The following is a 27,103-nucleotide window of genomic DNA, read 5'->3' as shown; positions in this document are numbered from 1 at the left end:
CAGATTTTTGTTTTAAATTGAAGTGGAATAAATGTTGCTTTCCTTGTATTTATAGGTTTGGACGTTGTATTGAATAATAATAATAATAATAATAATAATAATAATAATAAAAAAATAAAAAAACAGGTATAGGGTCTTGAATGAAGCCATGATGACGTCAAAGTGGTGTGATATTTGAGATATCGGATAATGCAAATTGGTAAAACCGTGGGATTTGTCAAATGTGTGTTTCTGACCTCCTAAACCTTTGCAGAGAAATAAAATAATCACAAGACAAACTTTATAGGAAGAAGTCACAAGATGTGACCTGCCAGTGTGTCCAGTCCTGTTCAGTGCTGCCGGCTGCCATACATGAGGGGGATGATGAAGACCGAAATGTCGTCCCCTGAGCCCAGCCTTTCGTTGGTGATCCTCCAGCCTCTGTCCCGCAGCACGCCCCGGGCTCGCATCACCAGGTCCTGGGCTGCCATGGTGTATCTGACAGTGGAGGATAAAGCAAAGATACAGTGCAAATGGCTTAAAGCAGTACTCAGTAACTCATGCCCCTAGAGGCCATAAGCGCCACTGCAGGTGTCGTAGCATGTTGTGTTTTTTTACTCATTATTGTCTGTGAGAGTAAATACTACGCTGACAGAAAAGACAAACGGAGGGAGGGAAATTGTACATCCAATTATACAATGGAGATCATTTTTTCACTCAAACTTGGCTGTAAATACTGTTAAAGTGGCGCTAGCCCGCAGTTAGCTTTGCCCATTAGCCTGTTAGCTTCTTCTTTGTGATTCCATTAGTGAGCATTGGCGACTTCAACCCGGTACAGGGAAAGTTGCAAGTGTGGTTTTCTGGCCAGGGGAGATGAAAGACCCTCCAATCATCCCATTAACAATTGTATTACCCCCAGAGGGGCTATGAAAAGTATTTATTAAGGAAAACAAGTCACTTAGTACTTTAAAGCAGTTATGTCAATGAAGTATGGAATACACTAGGTCAGTATGAGTAGGATTTCAGTGTAAACAGTAGAAAATACAATGGGCTGGGTAATGGGGTGTGTGGTAAACAATCCTTCAACATACTGTGCACATAGTACATACTTTGTTTGGATACAGTATAAAGGTAAGCAGGGCTTGACATTATTATTATCATCATTGTTATTTGTGTTGTTCTTTTTCACTTTTCCTGAGATTCTTAACAGTTTAGTGAATGGTTAGTTGTGCTTTCACGCTCTTTGAGAGCAGGGTAGGACAGATGAAACCTTTGTCCACAGAACAGGGTCACATCATCACATCAGTGTGAGCAGGTCCGTCATGTGTGTTACGCTTCTGTGCAGTGAGAGCTCCTCCATAATTAGCTTGGGCTCTCCTCTAATCCGATTCAGTCGCACAATGTGAGTTGATTAATTTGTCACGATCAAAATTTGTTTCCAAATTGTCACAGTGCAAGCCCAGTTTTAGAGATTCCGAATGTTGAAGCGGCACGGTGGCGCAGCGGTTAACGCTCTCGCCTCAAATTGGGAAGGTCCCGGGTTTGATCCTGGGCAGGTTAAATACAATAGGTTTCTCTCAAAGGCCAGGATTCCCCTGAAAGGCTTTCAAGGTTAAATCGAAGTCAAGTTAAAAATATATAATGGCTCTTTCTTTCACTCTTTCTTGAGTTATCTGAAAAGTACATAACATCATTCCAGGCGAAGGTGGGCTATGCAACCTAACCAGCTTGATAAAAGGCATTGTGTTGGCCTTACCTGTGCAGATCATCCGGATCACAGTTGGACAGAAATGTGGTGACAGATTCAGCCACTTCCTGGTTCGTCAAGACATCCCAGAGTCCATCAGTCCCCATCACCAGGACGTCATCTGCTCCGTGCTCATACTGCATCAAATTGTATACTCTCACCTGAAATAAAACAGACTTATATAAAACAAATGTCTCGCTCACTGGTGATGTGTTTGTGAATCTTTTTGCATTATGTGTGCTTTGGTAAATGTGTTCAAATGAGAAAGAATGTCTCTTGTATTTTATCAAAGAGAAAGTAAACAAACTGTGAATTTTAGACCAAATAGTAGTGCTTTTGAGAAATTAAAGCGGTTGCTGGCTTGGTTTATGAACTGCATTTGCGTTTGCAATCAAAAAAGACATGTTGCCAAAAAGATAGTAAATATATTGAACAATTATTTAAAAAAATACACTATCCAACTAATAAGTACACAAGAATGATTCTTACTATTTTACCGTCTTTAAAACCATATAGTGTGTGCTGCATGTTCAGTACTTTATTATTGAACCAGAAGCACATTTTTAAATGAACATGAATCACAGTGTTTTCGCAGAGTACACGTATATCACTTCACCTGTAAAATAGTATTATTCTATGTAGGTGGAAGAAGAAAGTTTGGTACAGTCATTTCTTCTCTCATGAGAAACAATGTCTCAATGTACAGTATTTTAAACAACTAAATATTCTGCAGCTGCATTGAAATCCCAAGGTAGATCCTCAAGTCTCTCTTCAGTTCTCTATAGATATATGAGTCACGCTTCAGCATGAACCTACTCTGAACCTGGGCAAGAATGAATTAAAGATCAAGACCTTGAGAGGAAAATGCAAAGCTATAAGATGAAACTACATGAGGAGATGAAAGTGTGGTAGACAGACAGACAGACGGGTGAGAGCAGGGTCGGCGCTAAGCACCAGAGACCCCTTTCAGACAAAATACTCCTTCAGCAATGCTTCAAAATGGGTGAGTGAATGAGGCGTATAGAATTAGGTTAGAAAAAGCTAAGGACATACTTGAACTAACAACACACTAGAAAGGATACATACCTCAGGAATACATGAAAGAAAGGGTTTGATGAAAATATTGGAGTCGTGAACTTTAAGATCATGGTCCCCGAGTCCTCTTGTGACTCCGATTGTTGCCAATACACGTGCCTGCAAAAGATTCAAGAGTGGTCAGCTTCAACTAAACAACACCATTCTACTTTTGAAGCTATAGTATCAACCAGTCAGAAGCAACATTAACACACCTCTCATCAACTGCAGCCTGACAAAGAAAATGTAAAACCATTATCTTAAAAGTGGCTACAGTAGTGCAGCAACTGGAGATTTCAAAATGAACCTTAGTCAAGCACATGCTGTAGTTGTGCTCTTGGGCAAAACTATTCAACCACTATTCCCCAAGTATACATAAGTGAGCACCACAAGTGACAGAGGAATGCACTAATTCTATGTCAGGAAAGGCACAAATGAATGCATCACATTATTATTAGCAATATGAGTTAGACTCTCTTTGATCATAGCTCACTAATTCATCAATAGATTCACTTGCGTTGAATAGTTACAGTACTCAGTACAAGGACCTTCACAGCCCCATTTCAAACACCTCCCATACAACCTGCTGCTCCAATGCTTGTCAGAAAAGTTTAACTTGAGAAAACTAGCATTTAAAGAGCGTATGGACACCATCCCACAGAACTGCACAGTGTCTGCTATTCACCCTGATAGCTCTTATATAAGCTTACTGCTCTTTGAGCTGAAAGCTCGTACTAGACTGGACACTTTTCACAGCTGTCAATATGAATATGTCCATATTCAACACTGAACAGAATAAAAAAGGTGAAGCCTAGATGTTTTGTTCAGATATTTGTCATAGATGACTTTTGTAAGGCAAAGCAAGGCATGTTTATTTATACTGTGCATTTCATACTTACAAAAGAAAATAATGCGAAAGCAAAGCACATATATAGAAACATCAAGACGTGGGAAATACACAGTACACCAGGGTAGGTGCTGGAAGGACAACCAGCCATTGACCGGGGGGCGGGGCTGAGGAAACGTGTTGAGGCAGATGGAGAACGACAGGGGCGTGGTTAGGGAGGGGTATGTGTGTGCCGTTGTTTACAATCTGAAAGTCAGTGTTATGAAAAATATGAACCAAGGAGCTCAGTCCTTATCTGGTTTAGCTCCGTGGCTTGGCCTTGAAGGGAAGTGATGACGGCGTAAGAAAGATAAGCGGTCCAGCCGTTTCAAACCTCCTCTCTCAGGAGGACGAGAATTGTAACAGCTGGTAGTGAATAAGGCTCATTTAACAGTAGATGTGTGTGTGTAATTTGGCTTTTACGGTTTTAGAATTAATTGGCCCAGGGGCTTGTATTAACACTGCACAGTTCAGCTTTAAAGAGCAGAGACAAATTCTTTGAAGAGATCAACAACACAATCATGACTTTAGATAGTAAAATAATACTATTGCATTTACAGTTGAATGGGCAAATTGACCAATTTATCTTATTGTTAATAGCAAAAGAAGAAAAGGCAGTTGTTAGTAACTGACACTGAGCAAAGTAACCTTGATTTCACAGTGTTGCAGTCTGTTGTGTGTACTCTGTACTTGTGGAGGAAAGCAGATGGGATTTTCTTTCAGATTTTGATACAGAACACATAAAGACAGCACGTATTGGAGACTGAGCCTTCGCCCACTCTCGCTGGAGCTTAGCATATACCATACAGTATATTACGTACGTCAATCCGAGATACACAAAGGCAGTGATTTTCAGTAAGATTTTTAGGTAGAAAAATCTCTGGATCAGCTAGCTCAAACCTACCTTTTTTCCTTCACCAAATATTAGTGGGAACTTGAGATCTTCATCCTCTATGGTTTTGTATGCCCTGCGTTTCAGAAAGAGAGACAGGGAATAGTACATCTTTGACATTCCCAGCTGTCACAGGCAAATCGTAACAACAAAAATGTGAAACTATTTCTAAAAGGAAACGGTCATGTTCCTTTAATTCATAGTTCGAAGAGTTTTCATTTTGACCCCAGTAGCAAAATATCTTTTAACCAACAACTCTTTGTCAGATTTTTAGGAAGAGAAAGAAAGTAAAAAAGAAGAGGTAACCCAGACCAGCGGCAAATCTACACAGTCTGTCCCTACTGAAGAGGCCATTGCACACTATTTGTATCAAGCTCTTCTCTGTGAACTGTTAGACCATTGTTAGACCAGAGCTTTCATGTTGCAGAGTGAACAGTTTATCTTAGGAAGATACCACGCACCCACCACATGCCCATCTCACACGCACCCATCTGTCCTGCCTTAAGGAGAAACTGCTCCGTAAAAGAATACAATACTCAAATTTGAAAGAGATCACTTTTGCTGTAGATGCCTGTTTTTTCAGAGCTTATTCAATATGAAATACTGTGAGAAATGGGAAGTTGCATGATGGCAACAAAAACTAAATTAAGTTCAAAATAGGGAGATATGTAAAAACTCACTGCATTCAAGTGACAGAGAGACTCCTCGTCTGCTGCAGATGTATGTCGGCTGGCTAAATTAAGCTTAGCATTACCAGTCAGATCAGCCTACATCTACGAACAGTTCAAACACTTTTGTCTGACTCTCTTCTTGCCTGTCTGCCTGAGAGCTACAAACTGTCTTTGACCTAATGCTCCATACATTAAAGTCAGTTTGGCTTTTTTGATTTGTTTTATGACGGTACACTAGTGAAAGATTGTTAGCCTTGTCTCTCAAACACTTTGTAAAACAACAATGACTCACAGTGTGTGCTAATACTGTGACCAAGACACCTGTAGGCTGTTTTTCATTCTAGAACTAGATGTAAAGCATCCAAAATGACTTTATTTGAATTAAAAGATGAGAAAAAAGATGATATTGGTTTGTGTTTTACTTTATTGCTTTTTTAATGACAGTACCTTGGTTCAAAGCTCATTAGTTTTATCAAAATGAGAGTTTGAACATGTGAAAATAGATCGATTGGGAGCAAAAACACAATAAGGCACAATGTTGTGTTGTGGTTCTATAGTGAGGCTTTCTGCAGCAGCGTGCATACAGCACGGCCCTCTCCTCACAGGATACTGGTCTTATGCTAAAATATATATAACAAAGCACAAAGAGAAGCCAGTGCACTGTGTGCAGTGTGGCAGTGAGTCTCATTACTGGCTCCCACTGAAGCCTGAGACAAACAGCAGGGTGCCAGGCTAACTCACATCACATCCCTGCCTGCACCACCAGGCAGTGACTATCGTCATATAACATCAACTTTTGGCTGCTCCCCAATTATTTTGCCGCTGGTCTTTTTGGCTACATACAGCTGAATATTTCTTATGTGTGGATTGGATTATGATGTTGCAGTGCAGTTTGACAGGTGTCTTTTATAGCATGCAGGGTAATAAAGGGTAAAAAGGTTACATACAGTGCCTCTCGAAAGTATTCATACACCTTGAACTTTTGCACATTTTGTCATGTTTACAACCCTAAACACAAAGATTTTATTTAGATTTTTTTACTGAACGTTCACACACAGAGTACAAAGTAACAGACAACTGTGAAGTGAAAGCAAAATGATACATGATTCTGTTATTTTTCAAAAAATAGAAAAGTGAAAAGTGGGGCTTGCATAAGTATTCATACAGCATGCATGAATACTTTGTGGAACCCCCTTTTGCTGTAATAACAGCACAAGTCTTTTGAGGTCTGACTCTACAAGGTTTGCACATGTAGAGACGGACATTTTAGCCCATTCCTCTTTACAAAACAACTCAAGCTCTGTCACATTAGAAGGAGAGCGTTTGTGAACAGCAGTTTTCAGATTATTCCACAGATTTTAAATAGGATTTAGGTCAGGACTTTGACTGGGCCATTCTAACACATTAATATGTTTTTATTGAACCATTCCATTGTAGATTTAGCTTTGTGTTTAGGGTCATTGTCCTGCTGGAAGGTGAATCTTCGCCCCAGCCTCAGTTCTCTTACTGACTCCAGCAGGTTTTCCTCCAAAATGTCTCTGTATTTGGCTCCATCCATCTTCCCAACTATTCTTCCAATCTCCCCGCTGAGGAAAAGCAGCCCCACAGCATGATGCCCCCCCGTATATTTGACACTGGGGATGGTGCACTCAGGACCATGAGCAGTGTTAGGTTTGCTCCATACATAACGTTTTGCATTTGGGCCAAAAAGTTCAATTTTTGTCTCATCTGACCAAAGCTCCTTCTTCCACATGGAGCTGTGTCCTCCATATGACTTCTAGCAAACTTCAAACGGGATTTCTTATGGCCTCCTTTCAATAATGGCTTTCTTCTTCCACTCGTACATGAAGGCCAGATTTGTGTAGAGTAAGACTTATAGTTGTCCCATATACAGATTCCCCCAGCTCAGCGGCAGGACTTCACAGTTCCTCCAGAGTTATCTTGGGGCACTTGGTTGCATTTCTCACCAGTGCTCTCCTTGTTCAGTTTGTTAGTTTACATGAACAGCCGTGTCTTGGTAAGTTGGCAGTGGTGCTATACTCTTTCCATTTCCGAATGATGGATTGAACAGTGCTCCATGTTTAAATCTTGGGAAATCTTTGTATAACTTAATGCTGCTTTAAACTTCTCCACAGCTTTATCCCTGACCTCTCTGGTGTGCTCCTTGACCTTCATGATGTTGTTTAGTGACCAATACACTCCGACCATAGCTCTGAGGCCCTCACAGAACAGCTGTAATTAAACTGAGAGTAGATTACACACAGGTGGCCTCTATTTAATGGTTAGGCCAAGGTGTGAACATTCTGCCGTCATTAGGAATGTTATAAAGGCAATTTAATGCACTCAGAAAATGCTGTATGAATACTTATGCACGCCCCACTTTTCACTTTTCTATTTTTGGAAAAATAACGGAATCATGTATCATTTTGCTTTCACTTCACAGTTGTCTGTTACTTGTGTGTGAACGTTCAGTAAAAAAATCTAAATAAAATCTTTATGTTTAGGGTTGTCAACATGACAAAATGTGCAAACGTTCAAGGTGTATGAATACTTACGAGAGGCACTGTATAGGACCGACTCTTACCATCCGTTCATGGTGAAGTCACGGTACAGCATTCTCTTGCCCACTTCTTTCCTCTGGACTCTCCGGGGAAATTCCAGATGTGTGAACTCGTTTCCTAACAGGTGATGCTGCATGAAGCCCTGCACAAGCATTAAACAAGCGTCTAAGAAGACACATTGGGTCTGGCAGCTCTGTTTAGTACATTTCTTTTCTTTTAATATTTTAATTGTATGAGCACTTTTAGTTAGAACTTATTTCACACTTTTTTTGCACTTTGAATCTGTGTATGGATTTTGCTTGACGGCTAAACCTGCACTACAGAAAGGAACATTTTGATATTCTGAAACATTAAAAAATTGATTCATGTTGAAATGTTACAATAAAACTGTCTCTTAGTATCCAATGATTCATGCTTCAGAAATGCAATATTTCAACTGGACTTTTTGTTTTGATTTGTTGTTGTATCAACTAAGACGTTTCTACAGTCATCCAACTATCATCATCAATTAGGTCTTTGAGACTGAGCACTGGTCTTATATACACAGCTGTAGGTGGTGACCCAATAGGCCACACCTGTGTCCGTCTGTGTTGCCAGATTAGATGGTATGCCTCCCTTTGAGACAACGATTCAGTTTCATTATTGTAATATAATCAACAAGCTGAGATTTCTGTCAAATGTAAAAGTGAAGTTGATTGATTGCAACATTATGAAGTAATTGTTCAGTTGTTTAAGTGTTACACTTGAACATGTCACCTTTTGAAACTTACTTTACTTTAGTCTTTATTTATGGGACAATGTACAGACACATTAGGCTCATTGGGACAGATGCACTGAACCAGATTAAATAGTTTACATTCATAGTCCCCAACAACCTGGGTCTGCGACTGCAAGTGCAATTTGAATGATCGTAATTCTTAAATAGAAAGTTGAAATGAAAATAGATAGCCCAATATTCTCTGGGAAAAAGTCTCCAGTCCATGGGGAAATATTGTGTGTAAAACCCAAAAAAGTCTTGCGACATGCATGTGTTTCTTGTATTAGTTCAACAGTTCATATTACAGCATTCACTCAAAGACGATTCAACATAAATGTTTATAATGTGCACAGTAAATATAATATAATATAATATTTAAAAAAAAGCAAAACTAGGCCAAGTCAATGTTAAACCTGTCACCTCTTTCCCATGAACTGATTTTGTAGCTCTGCTCCTTCTCCTTAGATAAAACAGCTGCATATTAAGTGCCTGATTAAAAAAAACCTTAACACAGACACACAAAAGGCGCACGATTGCTTTGTACACAATAAAAACACACAAAGCTTTGTTCTCACCAGGAACTGCAGCCGCTGTCGTTCTGTCTCAGGGGTGAACTCTGCCGACATGGGGATGATCTCATTGTTTCTAATGATGATTGCCCTGGAAGTAAAGGAGGAAATAAAACGTCCTTTTAATTTTTAAGGTCCTCACAAAGTCCATAGGTTGTCCCTATTTGTAATTTTGCTTCATTTATTAGAGATGGTTCTGGTAATAGCGTATTAAAATTCTGGCTTTATTGTCAAGTTTTTCTGGTTAAGGGATACCTCAGTAATCTCGGCATTCTCCAGATTATTAGTAAAAGCTGGCCCTTATCTGTCAAGGTCTTATGGCTTTAAGTCCATAAGATTAAAATACTCATTCACTAACAAGAAATAGTACCCAGAGCAGTGTAAGTGATAACTCTTTAAGCTGTTTTTTGTTGTGGCATTACCCTGCATTACTTTGCCTTTTTAATCATGTTTGTTAAGTTACAAATGACTTTGGCAGGAGTAATACAAGAAATGTAGTGCCAAATGATATACTGTGTTTTGGGTGCTGGATGTTGATGTGTTTTAAAGGGGATGCCAAAGGCAAATTCCACTTTGGTGGACAAGAAGGTTTTCATATTCGTATTAATAATAATGTTCAATAGGTGTGGATTTTCTGCTTTCTTCCAAAAACAGTAAATTGCAAATATATTTATAGTGACCCCAGCCCTCCATCTAATCACATTTAATGAACCGTAACCAATTGAAATCTGTGACTGCTCATTAAGCAGAGAAATTACTTATTTGAACCTAAGACACTGTCAACAAGCTGCTGTTTGAATAGACCAATGTACATGCACTTCTGAGTCCCCCTACCTTCTCTTCTCACAAATCAAACATAAGAACACGCTCACCTGCTGTCTCCTGCATTTCCCACATAGAGCTTTCCGAGCAGGTAAACCACTGTGAGTGCAGTGCAGCCTCCTGTGATGTTGTACACATGTCTCTCTCGTTCAATCTGAGCGTCCTGTCACCGTACATGCAAAACACACAAAAGAGCAGCTCATATCATCCAATAGGCTTAACTTTTCTAACAGACTTTTTATTCAGAGATGCAATCAATGTATTGTAGTTGTGTCATTGTGGTTTGTGCAGGAAATAAAGGTAAACTAGTTAATCTAATTGTGTAAATGAAAACGTAAGCTCAGCCATCTCTAAACTTGACATTTGACCCATAATGCAGGATCCATCCTCTGCCCTTCCTCAAGCCATCTCAATCTCTGACACATCTAACGTCTGTGACCTGTCCTGTCCTGTCCTGAAGAATCTCCACATCTAAACTATTAACACAATTGCAGTACCATTGTCTGCTGAAGTTCGCTAATATGAACTGTGCTGCAGCGCTGGCTATATTTTTGATGAGATTCTATTCAAGTGAACTGAGGGCAAAGGAAAATCTCCTGTCTCCCATTGCCATCTAGTGGTAATCCTACAACTTGACAGTCAAGCCCCGTTATGCGTATCATTCTTGACAGTCATAGGCTTCCTGGACATATCCCTGCTATAGACTGTCTGCCAGCACACTTAAAATAATTGGATAATAAAATAAAAATTGCAAAGGTGGAGATTTGTCTTTTTTTACTTTGACATTAAAACTAAGATGTTAAGGAAGAAACCTAGCCAAAAGTTGATCACTGCTTGAAAAATGTATGTTTTCACCTGCCTCGTATAGTCTTAAAAGATTGCCACGTCTCAGTTTTTTTTTTTTAGACCGGTTCAAAAAGTATACCTTATAGCTTTATTATCAATAATTAATATCTATCCATATCATATGTAGGCTGTAATTTTCAACCATGCTAAATGATTCATGTATTAAGCAAAACATTCTACTTTTGTGCCGTTTTTTGTTTTGTCTGTTACCCTCACCATCTCTTTGAAGGCATTCTCAATAGCTCCTATGACCAGACTCTCATGCAGCACCTTCTTCTCAGAGAAGAACCTTGGTGGAGGCGGGGTGCTGGAGGGTGACCCCGGTGCTCCCGCTGCCCCTCGGAGAGACGCGGCCCGCGTCAGCGTAGGCCGGGGTCCCGGCGTGTTTCCCTGGAGGTAAGGGTTGTTCTCGGGCTCCTCGCCCAGGATGGTGGGAGGTGGGGAGGCTACATTTCTGAGGATCTCGATCACAGCCTGGAGCTGGCAGGCGATGTGGTGCTGTAGCAGTCGAGATGCAACCACTGCAGCTCCAGACCCAGCGTGGCCATCGAACAAGGCCCAGTAGTGGTACACCAGGCCCTCGTTGTCCTACACACAAATGTTTCAATAAAGCTGAGGCACAGTATCCTGTTTAACTACAATAATACATCTTTGAGCTTGGATTTTATTCTTAAAATGACTCCAAGGATGCTTACTTCTCAGAACTTGCATCACAGTGTACTTTTACAAATTTTATTATGTTTAGCTTGCAATATTTGATGATCTATTCAGCCCTGGGTTGTAATGATCATTATATTCTGCCAGTGCAGATACAGCACTGTCATACTGATGGAGATCAATTAAATACATTAAAAATGCCATCTCAGATCAAAGAGCAGCTTTTTCTAAAAAATTACAACTGAAACTGTGGCAGGGACAAAACGATGTCTGAAAAAGTAAATGATGGATACTCATCTCACTGTCGCTATTGTGCTGTACTGCACCAACCTCAAGAAAAAAAGCCACAGGGCCACTCTCGTCCTAATTACCCATATAACCTTTGAAACCCAGACGAGAGTAAAGCAATTTGCTGAAAATACTTGGATGTGTGAAACAAAACGGATTAAAGGGATTGATGAATGCTCCTAACATAACACGGGGTGACTCGTCATTGAGCGGGAAAACCTTGGAGCAGCTCTGATTCATATCCAGTTATTGCATTTTTGCGCTTCTTTTCAATAACAGCGTTGAGAGACCATTTACCAAAGACATGATATTTGACACTTTACAAGAGAATTCCACCAATTCAAGATCCTTTAAAATGTTAGAACATTAATGAGTCTGGGGTTATTGCAGTCGGCTAATAGAAATTGACAATTTGTAGTGAAAGGAATAGGTGAACCAGTGCACTGCGCCACTGTAATCCATCTTTGGTCTTTGCTTTTATCCATTGACAGTATATTTTTGTATCCCAACATCACTGTGCCGATTTGCATACCTCTCTGCCATAGTCCATACGCAGTGCAAGGCTCTCTCCGTTGGGCAGGGAGTTGCGTCTTTTGGCTGTGGGGGTTCGACTGGGAGTGGATGGGGGACAGTAGCTCATGGGACGGCTACGAGCCACCACCACTTCACAGCAGGCCTGGTCCTCGTTCAGGGCACTCTTACCAGCATTTATCACCCTGCAAAAATATAAGTAAAGAGGTAAGCAAATGCGCAAGAAAGAGTTGAGCGAATAGGCCTGTCATGATGATTACTATATTGACTAATCGTTCAATAAATAACAGATAGAGGTGGGCGATTTTTTTTCCAAAAGAAATCTGTGATTTTTTTAATAAAAAAACTCCATTTACAATTCGATTCGATTTCCCCCATCTAAAACAAAATAACTGTGAACTGTAAATACATTTTGAATATATATTATATTGGGTGTATTTAATTAATGTGCACCAACATAAACAAAATTGCAAAGGCAAACCCTTTGTCTAACTGAAAAGTCACTGTGCACTGTGCAACAAAGATTGTTAAAAAGAAATAGACACGCACATCCAAAGGCAGTGAAACCTGCGTGCTGGATCCAAAACAAGAATACAGTGATTTAAAGCAAGGGTCCGCACAGCAGTAAGAGCTCCCAATTTTTTATTTGTTTCTTACACCATTGAGTGTGACGTTTCGGGCCTCATGAGGCCCCCCTTTTTGTATGAACAGTTACAAAAGCAGGCGTGGAGCTGATCAGGCGAGATAAGCGTAAGGAGTGTCATCTACAGAAAATAGTGCCAAAATTAGCTCAGACTGACTGAAGTAAAAAGATCGTGCATTGATGTCCTGCCTTTGAGCAGCAGAGCCGCAGGTGCCTGCGGCCCCGCCCACTGGAGCTCCGCGAAGCACAGACCCACATTACAAAGAAAATTACTCTTATTTATCGGCTTATGATTGATTTGATCATCCAAACATCAATATCAGGCTGCAAATAATACATTTGCCACACGTCTGTAAGAAACTTAATGATTGTGTTGGTGCTTTAGTCGTGTTTATGAGAAGTCACAATAATGAAGATAAATCTTATTTTATCGTCTCAAATGTCATTCCTCTTGTTCTGGCACCTTAAGCCACAACAGGACATTTTTTTAGTTGTAGTTTTACACTTATAATTGCTAGTTTTAGTTTATTCTTATTTCTCTTGACTTCCTGCCTGATGTCACTGATGATGTAAGCAGTGAAAGGGTGGTCTATGACCTTATTCCGCGCCGCCCACTGTTGCCTCTTTTTGCCTTGTCTCGGCACTTCCGTCGTCCTAACACTTCAGGTCCAGGCCGAAGCCCGTTCATTAAGCGGAGAATGAAGGAAAAGTCGCTAAAATCAGTCGATTTGTGTAAAATGTCCAATGTCGTTTGCACCAACAAGCCAACACTGCACCGTTTCTCTGCGCGGCCTGAAACGGCTTTGTTTTCGTGTAGTAACGGATTTTATCTGGACTTCCTGTCCAATGTTAACAAATAGGAGAAAAGGGGCACAATTCATTGAGGCGCCCACGCGAACTTCCGGAATAAGGTGAAAAATAAGCTGCACACCAAAAAATATTCCAAGACATTTTCAATCAGTCTTTTACACTAGAATGCTAAAAGGTTTGAACAAATCATTTAAAAACAAACATGTTTTTCCTAATTGCTTTTAAGGCTTCATTACAATATACTGTAAGTAGAATGCTGTTCCATCTTTAAAGGTAAAGAAGATCATATCATCACAAATCACAACATTAACTCGCTTAACCTTTAGCTATATTCCTTACATGTAACATTTCATAACAGCTTCAAAACACTCTCTGCAACACCTTTAATATCTATTGTCATTGTCTCATTCTAAACTACAGCGATTAAATGCCACCAAGGTGCAGTAACAGAGATGTGGTTCTGTAGTCCTCTCTTAAGGCTGTAGTAAATGTGAGAGAGACTGGCAGGTTTATTTATAGACTAGAGACTGTGGGTTGTGTTCTGGGCACCATCGCTGTCTGGTTCAGTAGCTCATTAGGCATAATTACATAAGAAATGAGGCACTGAGACATGCAGAAATAAATAGTGCACATTATACGAAAGTGTGCACTATTCAGCAGATATTGTTCAGTTTAAATATTAACAACGATTTAACAAAAACACACACACATCATGAACGTCACTGATATTGCTTTAGCACCCTGAGGGAACTACTAACATCAAGGTGAGTGTAGTTTCAAGCCTTTTTGGTGGGGTTATGAACATGCTAAACTCAATGTTACCACTTAGCACTGTGTATTGGATTCTCCTGGTCTCTTTTCTGAGCTCCTTTCCATTTTGATGCTCTGCCAATGCTCCATTACTGCAGCAGATAATGCCCAATGATTACGGGCAGCGCACAATGGTCTAAGAGCTGCGTATGCTCTCTCAACATCCGGTTAAACTATGTTGTGAAATATCATTTTGCCCATTTAAATTCTCAGTATAGTACGATTATATGGGGTGTAAAAGGTCCAGCTCCTGTGTGTTTCCTCATTTCCCCATTTACACAAAAGCTGGCTTCAAATTCGTACTTCATTTAGTGCAAAAGACAAAATGAACAAAAGCCAATTTTCCCCCCTAATACCCTTTGTCTGTCTGTCCTTCACAGCAGACTCTGGCCCGGAGGATGTGCTAATTATTTACGAGAGCACAATGGTTCAAAGCCTTTGAAACTGGGAGCAATGAAGAGAATAAGTACTGCAGATGAACAAAACACAAACACGCATTACAAGGGCATAATAAGGACTAAAAATGTAATGTCGTAATAGAAAGGAGACCTCACAATGGTGTTGGATTAGGAACAATTACATTTCAGTGGTGACCAAAAGCTGTTCTATTCGTTTTGACAAGCTTAAGGAGCTGTATAATAAACTTTCATTAGGGGAACCCATAATACTGTGAGTTGTTTGTGTATTTTTCACTATATAATATCTCCGTTTGTTGCCCCACATAGGTAGTTTATAAGTAAGTAGTAACACCTAAGATGTATCAGGAGACCTCTGGAGTCTTTAATTAAAGAATTAAAAAATGATATGAACTCATTATTCGCATTAGCCCCCAAGAATTGTATAATTATGTAAAGTATAGCCACTACTAGCAGACCCCTTAACTGCTGACATCATCAGTGACATCAGCTGGAGGCAGGAAGTGATCAAGAGAAATAAGAATAAACTAAAACTAGCGATTATAAGTGTAAAACTACAACAAAAAAATGTGATCCTGTTGTGGCGAAAGTTGAAAAAACAAGAGGAATGACATTTGAGACGATAAAATAAGCTTTATCTGATATTTCCAACAACAGTTAGGCATTTGTTTATCGTTACTATGACAACAGCTACATTGGAAATAGATAGGAATCGAGCTTCCCGCCTCCAGCTAAGCCCGCAATGCTTACAAACAATGAAAGGGTCTATAAACTGTGAAGGGATGACGATTTTACTTCAAGTGATATTTTAAATCCACTCAATGTATAGAAATATGTAGCAAAGTAAACATTTTGACACTTATATATATTTGCAACATTCATGTAAGTCCAACGTCCGCGCAGTAACTCCTAAAGACTTCCCCCCGCTCACTTCCGTCAATAACCTTTAGGAGTTACTGCGCGGACGTTGTGCTCCTCGTATCATTACGCCTCACAATATAGTACCCCTTTTTATCTGCTTATAAAATCGACATGTTACATTTCTGTGTAAATATACTTCGCTTGAAAACACTTCACGTAACTTTATTTAAATAGGGAACACGTGGAAGAGCTTGGTAGCTTCTATCGTGAGCTTTTTAGGAGCTATATGACATGTGGGAGAGGCTGCGTATGTGCTCCGTTTGCGTGACAGAGCGCACGGACAAAGACCAGACGGGTAAATATTAACTCGACTAAGGTTAGGTAAGAACATATCTCAGTATGTAAAAACGGTGGCCTATTCCTTTAACAAGGTGTAAATTGTTGCTAGAACTACAAAAGAATCACTTAATCACATTGTCGACTAAAAGATCTCATTATTCTACTGTTTTTACGTTACCTTTACTGTTTTACCTTTAAGTTTTTGTCATTCCTTTTACCGAACTGCAAAAACTCTCCACATATTAATGGTACACTCAAAGGACTTCATCATCAAGAGACTTACCCTCAATTTAAAGAAATCAGTGACTCCCTCCCTCTTCTATATCTAACACTCATGTCTCGTCAATCATGTCACGTCATTCCTGATACAAATTTTGAATGTGTAAAAATTCTGTTCACACTTATTTAATCAATATCTACAAGAAATGGAGTGTCAATGGGTACAGCATGTGCTTGCAAGTGGCAAATTGGTCTAACTTTGTCATTCCAGTTACCATTCTGAGGAAGAAAAAAAGGCAAAATAAAAAAAATAAAAAAAAGAGAGACTGATTTAGCCCCTATGTTTCATACACTTTACGGTAATAATAATAAGAAATTACATATGTTGTTTCCGGACTATGCGTCGCTCCGGAGTATGAGACGCACCAGCCAAAATATGCCTAAAGAAGAAAAAACAACAGGCTGAATAGGTGTACGGTATGCTAATGTAAAACAGGGATATTTAGCTACATGAAGCATAAACAACGAAATAGGTGTCTGGTATGTTAACGTCACATAAACTGTTCAGATAACTATAGCAGTGAGAACATACCAAACTCTCCATCTCACTCCAAATCACTAAATCCACTGAAATCTTCCTCTGTGTCACTTCTGAACAATCGCCTTGGCAACGACCACCATTTACAAGCCTCTCCCGGCAGCACGTTTTTCAAGCTCTCATTTGCAAACTCGTTCCTCCATCTGTGGCCATCGAGCTTTTAGCCCATGATTGGCTTTGTTTTGTTTTCTTGTTTCTTCAACCTCCACTTCTCGCTCACTCCAAACTTTCTTGCTGCTCGATTAGTCTGCAGTTCCCTCTAGCGGCATGTCAAACTATATATTTCAATTTTTTTTTAAAAAGGGAGGGGGGAAATCACATATTAGTCGCTGCGGAGTATAAAACGCAACCCCTGCATCAGAACAAGTCGTCAGATATTTATCAGTTCACTATCTGTTGTAAACTTCTGCATTATGAAAGTAGCTACCGTAGATGTTGCTGCTTCTGCTGCTTCAAACATTTGCGATCCCTATACAAGTGTTTGTGTTGACATGGTGCTTGGGCAGGTGAGGGGTGTGTTGGGGGTGTGCTATAAGGCGGGGAAGGTGTAGTCAACACCCTGTGTCAAAGGTGGCGCATTCTTACTTCCAGCCCTGGGGGGCGGAGGCAGAATAACATCATGGATTGGGTCAATGCTCATGCCATTGGCACAGAGAGCAACATGATTCACCATCAGGGAGCCATAGTCGAGATCTGGTAATGCAGTGCAGGCTGTAAACTGGGACAAAAGGGTGAACCAACTGTCTCACACCTGGGAGACTGAAGAAGAGCAGATAGTGTCGTCCGACTGTCTCAAGCAGGAAAACAGTGCCAAAATGTGTTTTTTATATCAGCTGACCAGGCCACAGCAACATCACGAGACAGCAGAGAGCGGCGAAAACATTTAAAGGTATGGAATAAAACACACAGGTCAGGCTAAAACATGAACAGACAAGACTAAAATGAATGAGTAAAAAAGACAAGCAAAAGCCCATTTTGTTTGGGTGGCTAATAGTAACGATGCCCTCACGCCCCGATTGAATTAGATTTTCAATTTTAACTTTAAGTTTTACCTTTTTTTTTTAAATAAAATGAATATGACTTGTGTTTCATTTATTTTAACATCTGCAACTGTTGTCTCAGTAAGAGAACTTTACATAACAAAAAATATTAGAAGACTTGAAAATGAACTAATGATTTTGATAGTTTTTTTTGTATCGATAATTTTTTGACCCGGTAGGGGTTGTAGTGCAAATATCATAAAACAATGAGCTTAAGATATTCTTTGGACACAAAATAGTAGGGTCCGTCTCTGTGGGAAGAACTCCCCAGAAAAAGAGATGCATTAGCACTTAGCACAATGATAAACATAAAGCTAACCTGTTAGTTATACTCTGTATTAGAGGGACAATCACAAAGAGAGAATACATTGCTCCGATGTCTGACATCATTCATAGGAGCTCAAGCAGCACACTGATGGGCATAGGTAGGGGTCCTACAGGGTGGAGGCGCTGATGGCAGGGGAATGGTGCATTTGAAGGAGCAAATGACCACAACAGGTGCTCCCAGGGAGTAAACTCTTGACAGACTGCAAGATGATGTCAGTTGATTATATGCATTACTCTGTCATTACACCTGTCCCACTGCGGGATACTTACTCAGCATATCCCGTTGCCCACGGTAATCTCCGGGTCTCCTTCAGGATCAGGATGGGGCGAGCTACATGATCCGCCGAACACTCAATCTCGTCAGAAGAAAGCCCTAAGAAATCGGGTCTCATGTATGGGAATTTGAGGGGCAGCTCGGAGCCGCCGTTACCTCCACCGGACCCTCCACTGGACATGATTCCACCCATGAAGCCGGCCACAGCAGACTTGACCCGGGTGAGCATGTTGTTTGCACGGCGCGGAGGCTCAGTGGGCCGAGGCGCGGCGCCGCGGCTGCCCTTCCCAGGATTGCCCCCCAGCTCGGCCGCGCGGGACGACAGGCTCGACAGAGAAGCAAAGACGGCGGAGGACACCACAGCGGGTTAGGGCTTCATTCATTCAGCGCCAGAGACGATACATCCCGGGATGGAGCTGGACAGGTACAACGGCGAGAATGCGTTACCCAGGACGCAGCACATCTCCATTGACGGTCATTGATAGTAGCTCTAGCTTTGTCAACGCGGAAATACACGCGATTAACTGGTCACGTGACGCACTGATGGATGAACGCTGCAATTTTGTTGTTGTTGTCTTTTTTCATAACAATACATCATTGAAGTAAATATAAGCAATACATCCATGGTTTGTGTGTGCATTTGTTTTTCTGTTTCTCCTTTTTTTTTCCTTTTTCTTTTTTTTCCTTTTCTTTTTTTGGTTGTTTGTTAATGGGAAACAATGTAAATAAATAAACAAATAAATACATATATTATTATTTTATTTTATTTTTTAAGTGACTTGTGTGCTAGGATATAATGCTAGGATGTGGTTGTTGCGTTGGGTTGCTGTGGCAGGTAGATCGGGGACAGGAAGAGAATTAGAGACAGGAAAAGAACCGGGGCTGGATTTTTACTTCTATGGGGCGTTATTATATTAGATCCATGGGCTGGAGAATAGGAACTACCAGCGACGACTACTACGACGAGGACATGGACAGGAAGACAATTGGCTACATCCACTCTCATGTTGCACAAAGGGAAACCAATGTAAGCTATATCGCAGGTAATATACGCCAAAATATACAATTAGTTACAATTGCACTGAAAGTTTTTAAAACTATTTTTGCCTCTAGTTTCAAAGCGAGCTAGCCAATCAGGTAAATGTGCTGGGCTTATCCGTGCCCTTATAGCCTTTTAGTTTAAAAAAAAAATGTATATCTTATTTTTATCTAAATTCTGTGTTATGTTTTATGTTGCACAAAAGTTAAAATCTATGTATTTAAAAAAAAACTTGTATTAAAATTCATGGTGAAACTACAATGTAACTAAACAGAACTTTTGATAAAAAACGTGGGTAAAACTTAAACAATGGTAAATGCTATTTTGCTCTGTTTTCATGTACATATGTATGTAAAACTTGTGTATACTGTAATTCCGAATTGACCTAAATACTTGCATACTTGTGATATTTACTTTATTTACACTGAGTTTTTTTCTGTTTTAAAGGTTTTTCACCTGATCTGATATAATCCACCAATAAATTATCCCAGTGGAATCCACTTTCAAGTCCATTTGTGAAACCGTTCCCTTCAAGTCTGGGAAATTTGAAAAGCTGAAAGACTTGACTGTAAGAGTTCATCTAACTTTACTATGATTACTTTGTTGCATTTGTGGATCCCTGGACAGTTCCGTAATTCTTTCTCCTCTTTCCACAGCTTGACCTTATGAGCGAGTACATCACAGAACTTGCCGTGTCCCTGAACATGGCTGAAGAACAGCTCAGAAAAGATGAGGGCTTTGAGCAAGTACCAGTCAACGTCAACACAGGGGCTGGAGGAAACACCATTTACCTCTGGTACAAAAAGGGTGGCGATTCTCATATAACCAGAATCCAAGTCAGTTTCAATGAAGCCATGGAAGTGGGATTGTCCCAAGCAGGCTACATCAAGCTTCCCCAAAATCTGAATTCTGGAACGTCAGGAAGTCCCCTTTACATGTGGTACTCAAAAGCCACCAGTGAAAAGTATGATATGCCCATAAAAAAGTTGGATATCACCTTAGACGGCAAAAAAGAAGCCGAAATGTTCAGAGTTGGAGGTCACTGGGAGAAAGTGCACTGCAACCTGAACATAGGCAACAAAGGCAACATGGTGTATGCCTTTGTGAAGAGACCCATGATGCCGATTGTCAGTGACGTAACCGTGACTGACTCCTATGATTCAGACGCCAGGCTCTTCTCGGACAGTTTCACCCGCATTGATGTCAACACGAACCAGGGAGCTGTGGGAGCGGCGGTGTTCATCTGGTACCGCAAGACCAGCGGCACATATGAGGGAGAGGTGAGAAGTCCCAAATGGTACTACATAAAAGCCCCATGTCGACAGCAGACCAGTTCGGTTCACTTCAGACCGGTTCATTTAGGCCAGACCACTTTAGGGTAAAGTGGTCTGGGTCATTATGGGAGTGGCCAAGGACATTCATATTCATGTGACAGGCAACAACCACAGCCTGATATCACTGTGCTTTAGTCCTGCATCAAAACATCTTTGTATATGCAAACTTTGGATTAGGATGGGACAGAGTACTCTAGTGTTTGAACAGTTTTCAAGCGCCACAGGAACAGTTATTGAGAAAAAAGAAAATCACAAAAATGTCCAAAACGAGTTCTTTTTAGTAGTTTTAGTGAATAAAAGAGGGAGATATGAGGCCTTGCTCCTCTCATTTGGGCAATAATAATAAGAAATGTGTGGGGAAACAGTGCAAGTCAAAGTTCAGCAGTAGATTACTGACATAAATATGAGGGAAAATATATAATTTAATTGAATAATTTAACATCAAAATCAGGCACAGGCTATGAGTAGAGGTGGCAAAAAATGCCTATATTTTCTGTGAACCAGTCATGATAGAGCCTTGGGAAGAGAAAGAAACTTTGAATATGCAAGCTGACTATTGGCCTGACCAATCAGAGTGGTGACAAGCCCCCCTTCCACTTTCCCCCCAAACCGGTCTAGTTTGCAAACCACTCCAGACCCCACGGTTGAAGTGGTCCGGGACTGGAGCGGTTTGGACCCCCCTTTGGGAGCGGAGGAGTTCACTTTTGGCTGTGGAAACACCTTCAAACCTCTCCGGTCCGTTCCGGTCTGGTCCTGTCAAAATGGGCATATAGAGTCATGTCACTTCAAAATAGAAAATTAAGTCAATGAATAAAGTATTACTAATAGTGAAATACTGTTCAAGTCTCATAACACAAAAAAGCTGATAAACGTGAAAGAAAATGCTAAAAATAAGGGGTTACTTCACACATCTCTTGTTTGAAACAGGTGCATAAGAGAAGGCACACTGGTCAAACGCAGAACAGGTAAAGCTCTCGCACACTTACCAAGCCAGTCTTTGTAAGTAAGTCAGTGACGTTTATTTATATAACACCTTTCACAGACAAAGAAGTCACAAAGCGCTTCACAAAATACAATTCGTCAGGCGATGACGAAGGCGTGCCCTGGTAAGACACTGTCTGAAACTTTGCACAGAACAAAGGAACACTGGTGTTACAAGTAAGACATTGTGAAGGAGAGTTTTTACTGATAAGTGTGGAAGAATAATCTGAATGTGCAAATTCTACATGTCATTTAATAATGATAATCATCATCATCATAAGATCAGGTTACACAGGGACATGAAACAATTATTTACACTAGTTTTTCATTTAAAGCAGCATAACTTTGTGAATCTAAGTCAGTTAACACAAAGTAATATATGCAACATCAATTTAAATGTTTTGCAGATTGCAAGTTATTACTTATTGCGGGAGATCCCAGAATGTTCACAGAGTTGTTTGGGGTCGAGGTGTAAAATGTTTGGGAGCTTCCTATAAGAAAGAGAAATGTTTCAAACTGACAAATCCATTGATGGCCATCATGTGCACAATTGATACAATCAGTACGAAAGAGACAAGAGACTGTCCCACCTGGAGCTTTCAGAGTGAAGGGCAAACGCTTGGAATTACAAAACTAGAATATATTGTTAAAATTCTGTTTGTATTAAGCAGACAATGAGCAGTTGATGGTTAATGACTAACTGAGATTTGCTCTGGACATTGTTTTGAATCAGTAAAAAGATTGTGTCCTTCATAATAATAGCAAATAAACTAAAACACATTTTTTGAGTTTTTTTTGTTAGAGTAGTTACTTTAAAAAAGGTCATATAAACTGACAAAGCCTCGAGTAAATGTCGAAAGATTAAAATTTAAACACCTTAATTAAGTCAAATTATACTCTTTATATTAAGACATGCTCAACCTCAAAACATCCTCAACCTCAAAACAACCATGTCCAGATAACTACTTCATGAAAACCTTTACTGTTTGAATTATAAAGTGATCCACCCCTTTGGTATAATTGTAACTGATTAGCACTTGTGTTTCCAGTGCACAGCCAATGTGCTGCAGATCTCCACCACTCGCTCGGATGAGAAGCTGCTTCTTGGGGATTCGTACAAGTCTGTAGATGTAGATCTGAACCAGGCAACGGGAGGGAACACAGTCAAGCTCTGGTACAAGAAGGACTATCACGGGCCGATCCGCGTCATGACAGTGGTGCCAGCTGGAGCAGCAGAAGCTTATGAGAAGAGCGGATTGGTGGTCATCAATAAGAACCTCAACAGTGGCAACACTGGCCAGACCATGTTCCTGGCTATGGAACGCTTCTGGTATGAGTAGACAGGCACTATCCGTTTTTGATTTGGTTTTATCAGTGCCAATAATACTTGCACCAGTTTTTTTTTTTTTTTTTACATGATTAGATCGTTTTCATTTTAACAGTTATTCAAAAATAATCATAATGTTGAGTTAATGTACATCTTAAAAATAATTCCTCATGCCGTCAAAAAATAATTAATCTCGTGCATGCGCAGCACCATACAGACGGCATCTCTGGAATCGCCCATATATGGTCATGTTTGGAAACAGTTAAGGGGGAAAACAATCTGGGGAAAATCTTTCTCATTATTCAAAAACTACTTTCTGAATTATGAATATAGTTCGCTTCTACTGAACAATCTGCTGTGAATAAGCATCCATATGGACCCGATTTAGACTTGACTTGATTTGTATGTGATAAATAAGTTCATAATTCGCCTGAAAATTGCTAAAAAGAGTGAAAAATTCTGTTTTCCCTCTTGGAGAGGCCCCCTTCTATGACGCAATGCCGTCTGTAGCTATTCACCTTATTCCGCCCTGCCCACTTTTTGCCTCTTTCCGCTTTGTCTCAGCACAGATCTACAGAACTGATCTAAATGGATCTTTTTCCTTGCGTTGTTGCCGCTTTGTCATCACCTTTTTTTTGGCTTGGTTTTCGTCACATTTTTGTCACATTTTCATCACTTCTGTTGTTGCGTTTTTGCATTTTTTTATCGTCGTTTCCGTCTCATTTTTGTTGCTGCTTTCACTTTTTTTTCAAGACGCTTTTAGATTTGGGTAAAGCCAAACTGGGGAAAGAGTGCTCTGTTCAGGTGGAGGTTAAGAGGTTAAAGGGGCCTAGGAAATCATTTTACTCTGGAAGAAGTAAAAAGTTGTGACCAACATTATAATTACTCAAGTAAGAGTAAAAATATGTCATATTAGATTATGTAATTATGTAAATAATCCTAGTATTTCTAAAGGAAATGCCATAAAAATGTACCGCAGTGTGGCTTTAATTTCTTATCCGCAGTGTGGCTTTAAATATGTATTTATTATTATTTTTCTTACACTGAATTTTTGACACTGATTTTTTTTTTACACTGATTTTATTTCAACCTGGATAGACTCAAACAGACAAAAGCAGCGTTTAGGAAGATTTATTGACATGTATATTATTATATTTTGGCGATCAGACCCCGGCGGTAGACATCGATGTATGAAAGTCAGTATGGATGAACAGCTTGTAGTTAGGGATGTCTTCCCCCTGGACACTGGTGATGGTATGGAAGACCCGTGAAGATGCAGCAGGGAGAAGCCGTGGATGGGGTGGAGGGGTGTGGCCCTCTCGGAAGCGATCATTGGCTGGAGGTATGTGATGCTGAAAGTCTCCGAGGTTGAATTAACGCCTATAGGCTTCATTTTTAGGTTTTAACATAGACCTTTTTACATGGCATTTTAAAACATCTGACATTTCAATTTTTTATTTTTTGTAAATTAGACATTTAATATTTATAAGTAAATTAAGTCAGGTGCAAAAACAAAAAAAACAGTAACTGAAATTCAGTGTATGAAAAATGTAAACTGAAACAGGAAAAACACTCTACATCTCATTACAAAGCATTTGTATAGTAATATTTTAATTTAGTGGCTTCCTCATTCATAGGGCCTTTAAGGTAAATAAATAAAGGATATGCTCCCCCCAGTCTTAGGACCACTTATGTAAGAAGTCTGAAGTATACTGGGTAACAAGTCATTTCATCCTAACAAAGTGTCTTTACACTACACCTGCTGCAATGCAAATCAGCCCCAGTAGATAGAGCCATTTTATAAATGTTCCTCTTACAGGTAACGGTCTATCGTTGAATTAAGACACGTAAATGATGTCATTTATTTATTCTCATAGCATGAACCTTTTGTTAGGCTTATTTATTCATGTGTCTGCTTTGGAAGCAGATACAGAACATGTTGTCATTGCTGTCATCCTCAGACTGTGCTTTGATGTGGGCTGTTGCACAATGTTGTTATTTTAAAAGGAAATGCCATTCGTAATTTCTTACCATAAGTGGAGCAGACACATCCTAAAGGGAATTTACTGCTGGGAGTAGAAAAACAAAAGTAGCAAATGGTTTACAGTAATAGAGAGGTATGGTGTAACCTTTTGCATTATGACAGCTGATTGGTGCAACAGCGTTTTGTTTTTTGTTGCGATGTTGTTTTGTTTAGGCCTCTCTGTTAACAGTTAAGTTTTAATAACATTTTCAAAAAAGGAAATGCTTCACCTTCTGTCGACATTCCCTTATAACATTTTAGGAATTGATTCTGGCGCATCTGCAATTTTGACAAGCATAGATCACATGAGGTTGATTTTGATCTTGATCTTTGAGCTTGGGAGTTACCAGTAGCTCTCCTGTCCTTGCCAAGTCGCTCCCAAAGCCTTTCTACAGTGTTACGCACACCTGATGCGTCACATGTAACATTGTCTTTTGGTTCAGAACATGTTGCACACAATCTGAAAGCATTTAGGTGGATATAGTAAAGTATTAAGTTGAAGCTGAAGTCATTTTGGATAATTGTGATCAATTGTCAATTGTGATTAATTGTATAACTATCTTCTTGTTGTTTTGAGTAGAGTATCAAGCAGGCCAGTAGTTTTAATAGAAGAGAGAAAAGGCCATTGTATTTATCTCAAATGGATACTTTCAGTAAAGCGAGTTCTCGGAATGTGCTTGGTCTAAAACGAATTACTGTCAGGCTTATTCTCAGTGGTGCAGGTTTCTGTTAGTTTTAAGTCAGTCACAGACCAGAGGTGAGAGAATGTGACCTTTACCATTTACCATTTTAAAAAGTGGGGGAAAATAGACTAGTGTCGTCCTAAACCCCAGTCTGAAAGTGGCTTAGTGGTTAGTGGTTCTCACAGAGGAACAGGGCCCAAATTGAGGTTATTTTCCACCTCTGCCCTGCAGTACTGCACAGTGTAACTGTTTTTGACCATAAACGGGTTCGCTCTTCGTCAAATCGCCTTGTGATGCGTACTGTAGGGCCCCCAAGTGGATGTTTGCTTAGGGCCCCAGAAGGGCCAGCACCGGCTCTAATTAGGAGTAGACTGACTTGCCATCATAGATTCTTGTGGTAATAATGTAAATGGGAAGCGGTGAGGTTTGACAGTCTATGGTTGATTGTGAGAGTAAATAGAGTCTACACACAATACTCAGAATATGTCAGAAATGACTATTGCTGGAAAGGATCAAAGCCAACATGTGTGTTGCAAAAGTCTTAGTCTTAGTCTTAGTTACACCAAAGGTGAATTTGTGTCTTTAATTTCAACGAAAACAGACAAAGAACAGAGTTAGTGTTCAGAGACAGGGCTGTGTTTCAACCAATACAGTTTTGGCTTCATTTTTCCTAAATTGGTAAAATAAGTGATTTATTACATTTAGTTGATAATGCTTTGTTAAAAATATTCATTTTATAAACTATGGTATTACAGAAAATATGGCTCATATCAAGTGGGGTAATAAGCTAATACACTGCATTGCACAATAGGAAATGTGAAGGAACAATAACAGGGTCCCAGTATAGTTTTAGGTCTATAAACTACACCCCTGGTTTTTCATAGACTGTGCAGTAAAAGTGAGTCATTGGAAAGTGTGTTGGCATAGTAGTGAGTTTTTCTTCCTTTAAGAATTCCGAAGAATGTTTTTTAAAGGTGCAATGGCTTTTAGTAAATGCTTTTAGGTGTGGTTAAATGATGCATAACAACAACAACACGGAAAGAAATAACTACTCAGCCCATTTACTTTCATTCAGAATAAGAGTCGCAGTTTGAGAAAT

The 27,103-nt window shown here is 39.8% G+C and overlaps 1 protein-coding gene across 1 annotated transcript; it reads right to left on the bottom strand.

Moving 5' to 3' along the window:
• Positions 1-224: 224 nt before the first annotated feature.
• LOC306983071 (protein phosphatase 1H-like) lies at positions 225-19,140 on the bottom strand. The gene is made up of 10 exons (XM_079582780.1): positions 18,614-19,140; positions 12,282-12,465; positions 11,021-11,392; positions 10,009-10,121; positions 9,143-9,227; positions 7,834-7,952; positions 4,591-4,654; positions 2,813-2,920; positions 1,736-1,887; positions 225-477 (listed from the first exon to the last, which is right to left on the bottom strand). The coding sequence occupies exons 1-10, from the start codon at positions 18,844-18,846 to the stop codon at positions 330-332; spliced, it is 1,578 nt and encodes a 525-aa protein (XP_079438906.1). The 5' UTR covers positions 18,847-19,140; the 3' UTR covers positions 225-329.
• Between the last annotated feature and the right edge of the window lie 7,963 nt (positions 19,141-27,103).

Source organism: Gobius niger, assembly GCF_951799975.1.
Source record: "Gobius niger genome assembly, chromosome: 2".
Lineage (NCBI taxonomy): Eukaryota > Metazoa > Chordata > Actinopteri > Gobiiformes > Gobiidae > Gobius > Gobius niger.
The sequence above is the reverse complement of the archived record's forward strand: the minus strand, read 5'-3'. Positions and strand labels throughout refer to the sequence as shown.